The sequence below is a fragment of the Notothenia rossii genome, assembly GCF_949606895.1.
Source record: "Notothenia rossii genome assembly, chromosome: 9".
NCBI lineage: Eukaryota > Metazoa > Chordata > Actinopteri > Perciformes > Nototheniidae > Notothenia > Notothenia rossii.
Window position 1 is genome coordinate 21,809,239 of NC_136907.1, and position 14,592 is coordinate 21,823,830.

The 14,592-nt window shown below is 40.1% G+C and overlaps 1 protein-coding gene across 7 annotated transcripts in view; it reads right to left on the reverse strand.

The window, feature by feature from the left end:
• LOC307019671 (vacuole membrane protein 1-like) overlaps positions 1–14,592 on the reverse strand; it is a 65,186-nt gene that overhangs the window by 16,318 nt on the left and 34,276 nt on the right. For 4 of the 7 annotated variants that reach the window (XM_079650692.1, XM_079650693.1, XM_079650696.1 and 1 more), the window contains 3 exons: positions 7,203–7,283; positions 6,758–6,874; positions 2,850–2,911 (listed from right to left, as the gene is read on the reverse strand). In XM_079650692.1, the coding sequence (XP_079506818.1) occupies positions 2,850–2,911; positions 6,758–6,874; positions 7,203–7,283 (260 nt within the window). Of the gene's footprint in view, positions 1–65; positions 1,359–2,849; positions 2,912–6,757; positions 6,875–7,202; positions 7,284–14,592 lie in introns of those variants that run through there. The other 3 variants (XM_079650695.1, XM_079650697.1, XM_079650694.1) reach the window with 3 other exon arrangements.

Below are 14,592 nucleotides of genomic sequence, written 5' to 3' on the forward strand. Positions count from 1 at the left end.
AAATCTTTTGCTAATTACACGTCCGAAAAGGAGTCGGAAGAAGTTTACACTTATTTAATCCGAACCCTTCTGCCTTTTTTTTTTTGTTTACATCTTAATACATGTTAACATACAATATCAATGTATACTTTAACCTTGAATAATTTATATAATCATTCATATAATATATACAGGCAAGTTTAATTCATAGTGAAATATGTTTTTGTGTGGTTTGTCTGTAATCTGAAAAGAGGTTTTGATTTCATGATTTTAAAATGTAATTAAAGCAACAATGATAACAATTCTGTAATAAAATAGAAAAACAACAGTGTCAGGATAAATGTTCAGTGTTCGGTACATTTTCTGTGTGTGGTTATTTGAAATGTTTTCATTCCAAACATTACACAGGCTCCGTGAGAAGACAGCTTCTCTCTCTCTGTGTGTGTGTGTGTGTGTGTGTGTGTGTGTGTGTGTGTGTGTGTGTGTGTGTGTGTGTGTGTGTGTGTGTGTGTGCCAACTAACAAAAAATGTCTTTATTTTTTCCATTTAAAATGGCTTTAATATATTTATTGAATACTAAAAAAAGTGAAGGCATAACTGGATATATACATTATCGATATTGTCCGCATATTGTTCAGCCTTCGTATGTCATGTGAGAATGAAATCACCATGTCCAAAGTCCAAGAGCGACTTCAGTCACCAACAAAAACGACTCCTTCAGTTTACTAAAACCATAGCCAAATAATTAATACAAACTGAGCCTAAATAATAAAGTTCCTCACACAATTGATTACAATAATTATATATTTGCAGTCGTTATGCTGAATAACTTTTACACACTTTGTGTCTTTGTTTAATCATCAAGAAAAAATGGGAGAAAAATATAGCACATGATGCACAAGCTGCTTACATGCCACATGGGTTAACCAAAAACACCTCAGATGCTATTAAGCTATCTGACCACTCAACAAATTAATTATGAATGTAAGAACTTTCAAAGGCATAATGATCAAACATATAATTCCTTTTGTTATAAATTTGGATTGGAGTAAATGAGTTGCCTGCATGTGGATGAGGTGACAAGAAAAGGCACAACAAATCAAAAGGTTAATAATTAGTATAACTGACTTTTGAGAAAGCATTCACAAATAGGAAACATGTGAACGGCGTATCAACTGTAGGTGCCTGCATTCAAATGTGTGTAAAGGTGTAAGCTTATTTCAAGCACACGCATAGTTAACACTGACACGGTTAGAGCCTAAAGAGTACAACTGAAAGGCTGTCACCCATTCATAAGGTGATGTGTGATTGAGAGTGAGAGTGAAGGTGGAAAGGCCTGAGAGGAAGGAAGCTGACGGTTGACACGAGGGAAACTTCCTCTAGAGAAGAAGCGGGCGGTGAGTCAAAATGAAACCTGTCAATAACCAATGATCTGTCGCCGTGAGCCTGCAGCTCAATGAACAGTGACTGACACTCGCACGCACGCACACACGCACGCACGCACGCACGCACGCACTTGTGCTATGTAAGCTTCATCCATTAGCCTAGATTCGAACAAATATGTATAATTGTGGCATTAAAACAAGAAATAAAGTACTGTCTGTATAAATACACATGTTGCATGTTACATGGAAACAAAGCAAACGAGCAAAAAACACAACACGGCAAGGACGAGAGCTGATGCAATCTCATCGTCTAAGTGAATGTGTGTGTGTGTGTGTGTGTGTGTGTGTGTGTGTGTGTGTGTGTGTGTGTGTGTGTGTGTGTGTGTGTGTGTGTGTGTGTGTGTGTGTGTGTGTGTGTGTGTGTGTGTGTGTGTGTGTGTGTGTGTGTGTGTGTGTGTGTGTGTGTGATAAAGATTACACCGGTGTACAAGTGTGTATGAATTGTGTGTGTGTGTGTTATAAATGGTACTCCCACCAGCAGGTGTGTGTGGGGCATTTACCAGCTGCAACCCCTGGCATCTCTACAAGGACACCCATTATGACACCCATCAGCACCCACACCCAGCACCAAGGCTCTTTCAACTTGTTGGAATTAATTGCAAGAAGCCCAGAAGATGAATGTGTTTGTGTATGTGTGTTTTCTACATTTTGTTTGCATGGTTTTTATAAATGTTTTCCTGGTTTTGTAACCAGCCTGTTTCAAATGCCTCCTGATAAATCCAGTCCTAATGCTGCTGGCGGTTAATTCAACACCACACTGATGCTGTTTCCAGGTTGGCAAACACAAATACTGGCATGTAATGGGGGTAATAATCATTAGCAATTCTTGCAATCGAGGTCTTAAAATCTGAAGGTCCTTAGTTTATGAAAACATAAATGTTTAGATCATGGTGATCAATCAGGACACTCAAAAGAGGCCCTCTTCTTTTGTTTTGTCTCAGGTATCGACTGGTTAAAACTGCAGCAACAGTGCGTCATGCGAGATAAAGCAGAAAGGAGGTTTCCGTGAAGAGTTCATCCTTTCCTGTGAAGCAACTAGAACATGCCCATAGTCATCCAGTGGAAAAATACAAGCCATTAATCACCTTGAAGGCTATAACGGCAAACTTAGGAGCCAAAAGCAAAACAAAATGTGACCAAATAGTATTTCAAACAGTACAAGGAGACAAGACATCTTCCAAAATTCCCCATGTTTAATTCAAAGCCACCTCTGACTCTGCGTGACCTTCACATAAAGGAGGAGGCGCCATCTCCCACAAAGGGACATAAATTACTTGAATGCCACATGCCCACCTGAAAAGGTCCCTCAACCAACAAGTTCTGCATTAACTCTTTCATGTGAGATAGCTGTACTCCAACAGGGTACTTTTGGTGAGCAAGCCATCATGCACACACACTCACACACGCCCGTTGAGGCTTACTCACCCGATGAGGGAGACCATCTGCTCCACTATGTGCCTGCTGAAGGTGAGGATCACGAACAGTTTCTGTATGACAAAGACAGAAAGAGCGAGTCAGTTACTGATCCATGAGGTCACCAACAAGGCAGAATGTGCATCATGGTTCAAACAGTGATTCTGTAATGTCCACACACACACACACACACACACACACACACACACACACACACACACACACACACACACACACACACACACACACACACACACACACACACACACACACACACACACACACACACACACACACACACACACACACACACACACACACACACACACACACACACACACACACACACACACACACACACACACACACACACACACACACACACACACACACAACGCACCGGCCCATGCCTTGCACCACCAAGGCGGTTTGGGGTAAAAGGGGCCCACAAGCCGGCCTTTTGTCATGGAGGGCAGGAAATAAAAGGCTCTGTGACACATGAAATACACAGTACGCTAGGTCAGCATATCATACTGGCCATCAATACTAAAAAGAGTGTACGTGTGTGTAGGAATCAAAGGAGATGTGTCATAGCTTCAGAGGGAGGCTGGAGGCTCCTGTCCTGTATGATTTCTGCTTAGTCATCGGCCAGAAGGCGGCTGACAGGCGACTGACAGCCATTTGGGCTCCTATCAGACTGTCCTGCTGCAGGGGGGCAGGAAAAAGGAACCAATAATTGACTTGATTTTATTGGTCTTTTACATGCCCTCCGAGTTTTTACAAGTTACTGTATTCCCATAAACAAATATGCGTTTTGACCACTAAAAATCCAGTATCATCTCGGTTGCCTTCAACATGCCATTAGAAAGGCTTACCCCAACAGAGCCATCATTACAAACTCATGTTGAGCTGAAAAGGATTGTTCGAACCCACAGAGTCCTTATTTTATATTCTAGTCCAGATCCAAAGGTTTCCAAAGACACTAAATATATACTGCCGAATTATAGGGACAAGTGTATAAAATGATACACGACGAGACGACTAGAATTTCCATCTCATGTAATGATGGAGGCATAAAGATTTCATTTGAATATTTCACTCTATACGGTTGCGCAAAGCTTCAGTTAAATGAATATATATTATAATATGAAACAGTAGACCACGTAATCCAACGTTTAACATTAGTTAGTGAAACTGAGCCTAATGATAAGCCGAAAAGTTTCGAATATACTTTAAAAGCATGTGTTACTGATGAAATACAATTAAACACTTCTCGCTGATATTATGGAATACAAATGCCTATTGAGTATATTGATCACAGGATTTAACGACAATATCACACAAACTAGCCTCATTGGAGGTAATGAGGAATAATAATATCTTCCAGGACGATTAAAAACAACAACACATCTACAGAGTGAGATAGATGATACTATAAGTGAAGTAAAACAAATGTGACAGCCAAATTATCACGTTTGCATGGCTACACTAAAGATAACATTAACAATGTTAATTTAATGTGACAGCGGTCTTTGATCAGTGCTTTGTTACAGAGCTCTTTGTAAGGTTATGTAACATGTCATCCACTTCATACATGTGTTCGGTCACTTTCATTTGTGTTGGGCCTCAGGACCTCATGGAAAGTAAGCCAGTTTGAGTTAAAGACTTGCAGTCAAAATGTTGACCATGTCACAAAAATAACAAAACATATAATTGACAGTTGCTATCGTACTATTTCTGGGCCTAACCGTATGTAAATCCTCTCCAAAACCCCCAACTTCAGGAAGAGATTTTGGAGTATTGCTTTTAAATATTGATTTTGTTCACACACATCTATTCAACAGGCATTGACAAGTAATTCATCATCCCACACAAGGCAGGGAGGAAGGGAACAGCAAGATGGCCGACACAGGAAAGCTGACTAAGATGCCTTGAGATTTCTCTGCTGGGAAAACGACGGTGACACGGTCCTGACTCGCTGATTTCAGATAAGTGGTAACTCTGATAAGAGCTGCGACACACATCCTGGTCACACAGGGGGATACAAAGCAGGACTTCATATTCAGGATTATCATGAATATGCTAACATGAGGAACTTTAAAAATATGTCTAGCTCGCTATTGTAGTAGAGAAGTGAACAAAGGGCCTGATTTAAGAAATACAGGAACTATAAGAAAGACCAGACAATGTTGCTATTTTATTTATTCTTTATTAATGCAGGGGAACTTATGATTTATAATAAAATGTACTACAAACGAATGTTTACTTTGGAAACTTGTGTTTCCTTTCTTTGATGCAATACAAATATCTGTTTCTTAACTCAATTTAAGGTAAAGTGATTCTACAACGTGTTGTGCCATTGAAGTTTTTTAAGGATATTTTGATAACATTATGAATTGAATCTATTATTTTGGCCAGGATAATCAAGATTTGAAATGTTTCCATCCTTTTGTGCTCCAGCATTATATATTAATATTAACCACTCTTACCAAAGTCCAAAGGTGCAATAGAAAATTCTCTTTCCCCTTATGCTATATGACAGTCCATGTCCTCCTCTACAGCCCCCTCTCTGTTACACTGTCCTCGGTGTAATTACCTCTCAAGGGCCCCACATGTATGTGCATGACATCACCCATCATCCTCAAGTGGGCAGCTGCGTCACAAAGGCGCTGACGCTGTAACCATTCAACAGCGGACATTCACACGTGAAGCTTAATGAGCATGAAAGACTTAAGAATAAAAAAAGCCTCTCCTTGTAAGTACACACCTGAAGCACAGGTACAAACTCAGTTCAGAAAACACGCTTTGAAGCATTGAGAGTAAAACGCCCACACACACAGCACAACAGAAGCCTCAAAATCCCCTTTTGTTCCCTCTTGGCCCACGAGGGAGAGCGTCACCTGCTCTGCTTTCTTCTCTAAGTTTTCTGCCCACACGCTGTAAACTACTGCATCATTTGCATTAGAAGCAAAATGTGAGCTTGAAGGAAATTAAACCAAGCAGCTACGCGAGAGAGTGGGCCCCCCAGACATGCCGGAGAGCCGGGTGAAGTCTTTCTTTCCGTGAGCGAGGGAGGGACACACCTCTGTCATTGGGGGCCCCCGGGACCCCTGGGTGTAATCTGGTACTGTGCCTGCCATGCATGCATGCTACCCCCCACCCCTCTTTCTCTCCCGCTCTCTTTCTCCATCACCTCCCACAGACAATGTTTATCAGCTTCACCCTGTGCTCCCCAGGTCCCCCCCCCCCCACACCCCAGCACCACGTTTTCTCTCAGTTTAGTGCCGGACAATGCTTTCTGCGTATGATAAGCAAGGGGCCGAGTGAGGAGAAAATAATAGAGCTTTGCTTTTAACCCTTCCTCTCTGAATCACCATGAGCAAATTCCAAACTAAGAAAACAGAAACGGAGCCCCTGACGGTAATCACAGACCTACTGCAGATTCCTGGACGCAAATTGAGGATTTTCCAGGATTAGAAGAAACGTTTGTAATGCCAAGTCTCCTAACACCACTTTCTTATTTAAGGGTTAGGATGGATCTTTTTACCCTGCCATAAATTCTCAATCTGCTGTGGTCAGACCGGACGACTGTACAATGAACCGGGGGTGCTGCAGCTGCCATTACAAAATGGTTGACTCCCCCTACTTTACACAAAATGGCCTCCTTACTGCCAGCTGAATACAGTACAGAGATGCTTGATTGTGATTCATCACCAAACTGCCTCTGAACAATATTATAGAAAGCTAATCTCACACTCTGCTATGTATACATTTAGCTTGTTCTCCTCTGTGTAGAATGACATTGAAAAGATACAAGAAGAGCACTGCATATATACTATATACATGTCCTTTACATCATTTCAGGAAACATTGACCGTGGCATTAGATACATAGATACTTAGAATTTAGGTGCAGCTCACCTGAATGTGCATTTTGATGACTGCTTTCCCGATGAGTGTCGCACCAAAAAAAGTCCAAAAGGGAACCAAAAAATGCCCGCACGTTATTCCTGCCAGGTCAAACAACGGATTTGGAATCTGGGGGAAACAGAAGAGAGGATTAGACCTGATATGTTGCAATAACAGCTAAATAAATACAATATAAATCATATATAGGGTCAGAAAGTGCATGAAGGCATCATAACTTCTACAGCATGTGACAGAAACCATAAGCATATTTGATATTAGACAAATATACAGTACATTAATAGAAGCTGTTTTTCAAATATTTTTGAACAGTTCAGGACTGTCTTTTTCTCTGAATGATGTCAATGCGTCAATATTTAAAAATGACAAAATGATTTTAAAAGCCATAGTGGGGGTGAAGAGTATTTAATAGGATAACATTATGTGTGATTCGACTTACAGAAGCACAGACTAAAATCCCAAAGAATCCGACCCTCTGGATGAGTTTCTGAATGGCTACTTTTGCTCGGCTGACAAAGTCCTGAAAAAGAATAAAAGTTAGAAAAAAAGGTTTAATTTAATTTAATTTCTATAGAAACATGCTGATATTAATCTGATACTGATAACTTTCTGTTTTTATTGTATACAGATTGCTTTATTTACAGGATATCTCAAACCTAAATACAAATATATAAAGCATTATATCGTTGTATTTACCGACAAATCAACACTTTATTCTTATTCTAATTATTGTTGTAGAGCTTTAACAGACACACATTATACTGTCTTTATAAATACTGGATCAAACACTTCAAAATAATTATTTCTGATTCAAATTTCATATGATAAATGATCCACACTTAATTACTGATAGGTTATAGATTGATAAGTAAAGGTGTTTGGATTAAGATAATGAATAAGGCTACTCAAACATTTATTAAGGGAAAATTATAGAAGATAATTGATCAGTGCTAAGCTTTTCTGTGGAGCGGGGACAATCACAGAGTTGTGTGAAATAAATGTGTGTAACCAGCTGTAAAACTCTTAGTGAATAGATGTTTTACCTATGCTTTGAAAACCTATTCAAGTACCGAATTTAAACAAATAAATACTTTAGGATCATATATTCATTTGGGGTACGATTTAATGATTAAAGATCTGCTTTTGGAAATATCTCCATCTTCTCTGACTGCTAATGTTTTTGTTTATTTACAAATAATGGTGTGCGATGTGACATAAAGCTTTCCATTTTATATCTAAAAACATAATGTCGAACCAATGGAACGAAAAATGTGTGAAAAGTCAGTTCTTTTTTTATCTCTGACTGTTTTTAAATAATTAGAAAGGAGCAGCAGCTGCGACAGGAAGGGTTTCTGCTTCATGTAAATGTTCCCTCAAATAAAAGTTAGCAATTATTGAGCTAAGATAAAACTGAAAAACCGTAAATAGATCCTCAGATATTAGATGGACAGCTTTAAAAAATAGTTTGGAACTTAAAGATATATATATATTAATAGAATATGCATCGAGCTCTTTGCACTTATTAAATCTGTTCCGAGTTCTGAATAGATTTTGAAATGATAAAGATCTCTAAAACCCAATACTTAATTATTAAGTTTTCAAAAATAAAGTTTTAATTCTAATGTATTCACACCTACCAAAATAAATGTGAAATACAAGAAATCAGGAGCTCTAAATGAGTCAAAGTTTCCAGTGTGTGCATGTCTAACACATAACAATTATTAACCTAATAGTACAAGTATTTTTAGAGGTGAAATGAATTTGTTCAAATGTTCAAATAAGCGGGTTTTGCAATTAAATGAACTCCTGTGCTAAATTCCTGACTGTTCTGCCAACACAGCTATCTTCAAGTCCCCGGCTGATTCACCTGACACAAACTGTGAAAGAATGTACAGGCTGGCCTCTAAACATGTTTCTTCATTAGAGTTAGGGACAAACTGCTTTTAGCATGTCTGTATTGAACACTTATGGCCAGTTATTAATTCCTTTGTCACTGGAATTGTGTGAACAACAGAGCAGACTTTTGTTATTCCTGTGACTCACAGAGTCTAGCTTTTTTCAACTGGTCTTTCCCTAACCCTCCTGAAAGCTCCACAAAGCCTCTTTTCACAGCAATGACACATACATATTCTCTACATACCTTTTCTGGGAAGAGGAGCCTTAATCTGTTTTGATTTGACCCAAACTAGTTCTGGGAACGGCGTGGGGATGCAAAGGAGACCACTGATCAAGGACCTCTCATCATTTTGGATGCATTAAATATCTAGGTAATTTATAAAATGATTACTTTATACCCTGCTGAATTTGCAATTGGTAAATTAAATGTGTTTTTTATTAACATAAATTGTTTGATTCTAATCAGAAATGGAAATGTTTATAACAATAACCATTAAATATAGAGGATATTGCATTTCTAAAATATTCAAAGCAGCTTTTTATTATTTTGTCGGCCTTGTTTATATGAAAATAATTGTAACTGCTGGCAATAGAGAATAAAGATTTTTCAGCCAGATGGGACTGAAAAATGGCTTTAATTTGTTGTGTAATTTCATTCAGAATGTAATTTAAGGTATGGCATAATATCATTTAAGTATGTTATTGATTTTTTTGCACGAAAACCAAGAAGTAAACCTGTCTCTTGCAATGTTAATGTTATTAGTTTAGTAATTCTGCCTTTTAAAAACATGCTTTGCAGTTCAAAATATAGCAAACTAGTTACATTACTGTCATAACAAATAAAGAAAGTGTTTAATACAACTCTTGAACTTTTATCTTTGGTATCTATATAAATGGATCAAAGCCTAAATTGTTTATTTCTCCTAACATATAACTATTCTCATGATTTAGAAATGTCAATGCTTTTATTTAAATATGAATTAAGTCTTCTATATATATCTTCTACTATAATATATAGTTTGCACTGGCTATATGAAATGTTGTAGATGTTTTAAATGCAAAGCGCAATATTGTGCCTTTCAATTAAAGTTTGTATTTGTGCACGGAACTAATATATAAACCTCTGGTGATTAATAAATATCTACAGATACAATTATTTATAAAAACAAATATATATACAGTTTATGTCATTTTTGCTCCGAAAGGAGATATCCTTCATTTAGAGAAAAAAAAAACTTTTTTAACTTTGAGGGCTGATATGAACACATATTTATGTTGGCATTAAAGTGAACATACGCCTTAAGACATTCAAAAATGTGTTTATATTTCCTTAACCAAACCTTTAAAACGTTTTTTACGTGGCAAAGTGTTCCCAAAGAGGCATTTTAGGATAAGACTGTCAGATAGTGGTCTGGGAAATTATTTATGGACACAAATTCTTTAATGAATGTTCGTTATATATGAAGTAGATTTCATATACAGATTTTTCCCACTCACAGCACATTTAAACAATATAAAATCAACTACTGGAGAAATAAAATATAATATAATTCTTATGAACAGACAATAGCAATGTTTTTCATTCTGAATAGAAAGGCCTCAGTTTCCTGAACATCATATTCATGTTTTAAAAAGAGAGATGCTTGAGGGGGATGGCAATTCTCGATCATACCTAATATGGTCAACAAAACCAGTACAGTGCCGATTACATTCTTTACGGAGTGCAACCAAGCGGAGGGGAAATTTGAGAGACATGGGAGGGTCGCCTAATAAGGTGGTGGTGGGGGGAGCAAAGGGACACACAATCTGATTGGTTCACCATTTGAATTTCTGCCTCCACTGACATCCAATCATAAAAGTTTCTCCTTGAACTGGCCTGTAGTTTAATTCTAGCCTGTCGCTGTGTGTGTGTGTGTGTGTGTGTGTGTGTGTGTGTGTGTGTGTGTGTGTGTGTGTGTGTGTGTGTGTGTGTGTGTGTGTGTGTGTGTGTGTGTGTGTGTGGCTCAGCTGGTGGGAGACAGGGAGGAAGGAATGTGTTTGGTTGGCTGTAGCTGAACCGCTGAGGACTGACTATGGACCAGGGACACCTGACAACTGCAAAAACCCTGCAGAACCAATCAGCGCCATGGCGACGGCCTGTGTGAATCCCATTCATTTTCTGACATCATGACACACGTATTGTTTACATTATAGGTGCCGCGGTTGAGCTATTGGCTCATGCCGGGAGAGCGATCATGAAAAAATATCACCACAGCGTGAACAAAGGGTCCCCGAGGTGGAGAGGGGCGGGTATAAAAGTGTGTGTACATGTGTGTGTGAACTTGTGACACTGTGATTTACTATAGTTGAACTATGTACTTGGACTCTCTCTCTGCATTTCTGGGCCGGGGAAGTGTCTATCTTGGATGGCTGGGGTTCAGACATCCCGACTCTGTTGTCGGTGGCTTATGGAAAATCACCATCTTTGCCAGGCTGCTTGCCAAAGGCTGCCTGGTCCGCCCCCCCCCCCCCTTCTACCCCTTCCATCCCTGTCTCCGCCGGCCGGCAGGGCTGGGCTTAGCAGTAATTACATTTGGTAAGATCTTGTCAGGGGTGCAGCGTCATTAAAACGGTGGAGGTTTTGGCTCCAGATTTTGCTGCTCGGCTCAGATGCTATACTTTAAGCCTGCACAGTCACCCCACATGGAGCCCAGTCACACCCCCACCACACCCCCCCATTAAATTAATCTGGCAGTCAGATTGACCAATTCTTCATTTGAATAAGCAAATCGTAAAGGCTTCTCAGAAACCACATGTAAGCACTTTTATCTTCCACTCTTACAGCCATATGTTTCATGTTTCATGTGTAAAAAGTATTAAACATATTGGCATTTTTGTCTTTCTTTTTTAAAATGGTTTTAAAAGGCAATCTGTTTATCATCGTTTCAAACATCAAACATTTTAAACTTTTGCTTTGATCATAATTAATATAATATACACATGAATATTGTAATGATAAATAGCAGAGCGTTTGTCACAAACTTATGGAATAATGCCACCTGGATCATTAATACAAATTGAGACGGTATTCTTATTAGGTACTTGTGAAAAACTAATATTAATAGTTGTTGAAAGCTTGTACTGTCTATATATGTGGTTACAGTTGCTAGGTGTTGAGTTATTAGACAAATTCACAGGGAACAACCAACTGTTAATATTACAAATATACATTTGTATGAATATGATGTGCTGATATACAGTAAAGTAGTTTCAAATGTCATGTTTTTGAAAGAACTGTGAGTGACATTTGTTCTCTTTGCCTGTTTTACATCGGAAATGCATTACTGTACATGTGATGTTTATTTTGGATTTGCCAGAAGTTGCACAAAGGACTTTTCAATGCGAAAAGTTGGCAAAGAAAACACTTTGTTTTCAGTAGTTTGAGGTTTTTTGTAGTGCTTATAGGGTACAGAGTTCAAACCCAGACAAAAAGCAGGCAGCGACAAAGCACTGTGCTCCACGTGGAAAATTGAAGTGTCAGACAAGGAAAAATCTATGCATAGTCTATACACATAAAGTCAACACCCACGCACATTTTTTCTCTCCCCTCTCTCTGTGTTTTCTTTTTTTTTCTCAATGAAAGTCTTTCACACACACACATCTCCGGAGCGGCCGCAAGCCCCCCGACACGAAGACGGCTAAAGTTCATCTCATTAACTCCTGACAAGCCCGCGCCTGCTCTCTCTGGCACAGGAAGTGGAGTGATTAAGAACTCCTGACGCAATACAAGCTACAGTCCCCTTTAAAGAAAGAAGAAAAAAGAATAGATACAGATTGGAATATATCTCTCCCCACACACACACACACACACACACACACACACACACACACACACACACACACACACACACACACACACACACACACACACACACACACACACACACACACACACACACACACACACACACACACACACACACACACACACACACACACACACACACACACACACACACACACACACACACACACACACACACACACACACACACACACACACACACACACACACACACACACACAAAATGCACCCCTGAGTCCACGTTGACAAATTCTTTAACAAGCTGTGGTTAAAGGGAAGCTGGTTTTACTCTGAGTCACCCCCCTCCTTTCAAACAGTTTACTGGAAATAAAGAGGGAGGAGGAGGGAGGGGGCACTTTCAGAGAAGTCACGTGACGGGGCCGGGCAAACCACAGCACAGAGAGCCTTTGAGTGCAGGGGGGAAGGCAGGCATACGCCCAGCGCAGATGGCCCTGATTTGAATTACAGGAGATACAATCCTGGGAGTTGGCAATCAAGAATTCACAGCCTGTTAACCCCATCCGCGCCGGATGCGGAAAAAAAAGAAAAAAGAAAAGCCAGGAAGTAACTTCATTGGACTGGTTCCATGCAGGGTCCTTGGAAACAGGCTGTGTGGACACTGAGGATTCCTCTCCGACACACGAGCACTCTTGTACTGAGTTCAAGATTTAAGAGGGGAAAAAAAGCTGATGTTCATGACATCAGCGTCTGGAGCCGTTAGAAAAGGCATGACTTCATTATACTTGAATAGCTCTGTTGAATGAATGAGAAAAAAAAACTCTGAGTGCTCTGCTGCTGTGCATCACGTGCACTTGTGGCAGGAAGTTGGCACGTGCAGGCTGGGAGAAATGCCACAGGGTTGAAGTCAAACTGCTGGCACCTCTGTGACTCGAGCGGAGGGACATAGTCAGCATCTTAATCCAGCTCTTCTGCCACAGGGTGGAGTGTGTCAGAGTGTGTGTGTGGGAGAGAATATGAGGATGTGTTACAAGAGGGGAGAGGTTGAAGGAGGTCAAATCCTAGAGGGCAAAATTCAACACTTCCTGTCTAATTCGCAACTATCGAACAATACCAACGTTTCTTGAATCCGATCCCAGTGAAGTCTGTTTTCCACTTCGCCTATCACTATTGATTGTCAACAATCAATCAAAATCTCTGACACAAATCCACTGCGGGTGAATGACTCCGTGTCCACCTTGAAAGGTGCAAAAAGGAGTGAAAATCAGAGGAGAGTGGGAAGTCCTTGAGCAAAAGAGGGAACCCTGAGAAGTTCCGAGTAATGGTAAAAGCCCTGGCGAGCGCATCAAATGTTTCCGTATGTTGCAGGTCCTCAATGGTGCTAGCAACCTGCCTCCAGATGCTTTCCAATCACACAAGCACACATACATGCATACACACAGCTGCCAGATATCATCAGAGAGAGAGGAGCGAGAGAGAGCGGTTCACAGTGGGAGACGGACGGAGTGCGTGAGAAAGAACAAGAGCATAGGGAGAGAGGGACAGAAAGAGAAACAATGTCAGAGAGAGAGAGCAGTGAGGTGGCGTACGGAGAGCAGCGTCACTTCTAATCTAACCTCGCGAGGATGCGACCAGGCGATGCTCCTCCTGCGTCAAACTGCTTGCTTGTTTTGAAAAGACAAGCAGGAGCTCTTTCCACGTTGATATCTAAATTCAGACAAAATCTCCTCTTTCCCATGCTGCCCGTTCGTGAAACTACCACCCCCTCTACTCTTTTCTTGCCGTTTCGGTGGGATGCGCCACTTTATCAGTGAGTGATGTCAGAACTCCACTCTCACACGTGTGGACCGGGCTCCCGGGCTGATGTCGGTGCCAACCTGCTACGCTATCCACAACATTAGTAACGAGAACTTAGAGCAGGTGCTGCATCACTTCGCCTTCTCACCACATGTTATTCTTACTTCCTTCAATCCGTTTCAGTGTTAGTTTCTCAGAAGGTCACTTCAGTTCGGTCAGTTTAACTATGCTGTTAATGAATAAAGTGATTGATGCAGTATTTATTTTTAGAAGGCTCATTTACACACATCTGCAGAGCTGAACATGAGTACCCAGTGCCTCTAGCCATTCACAT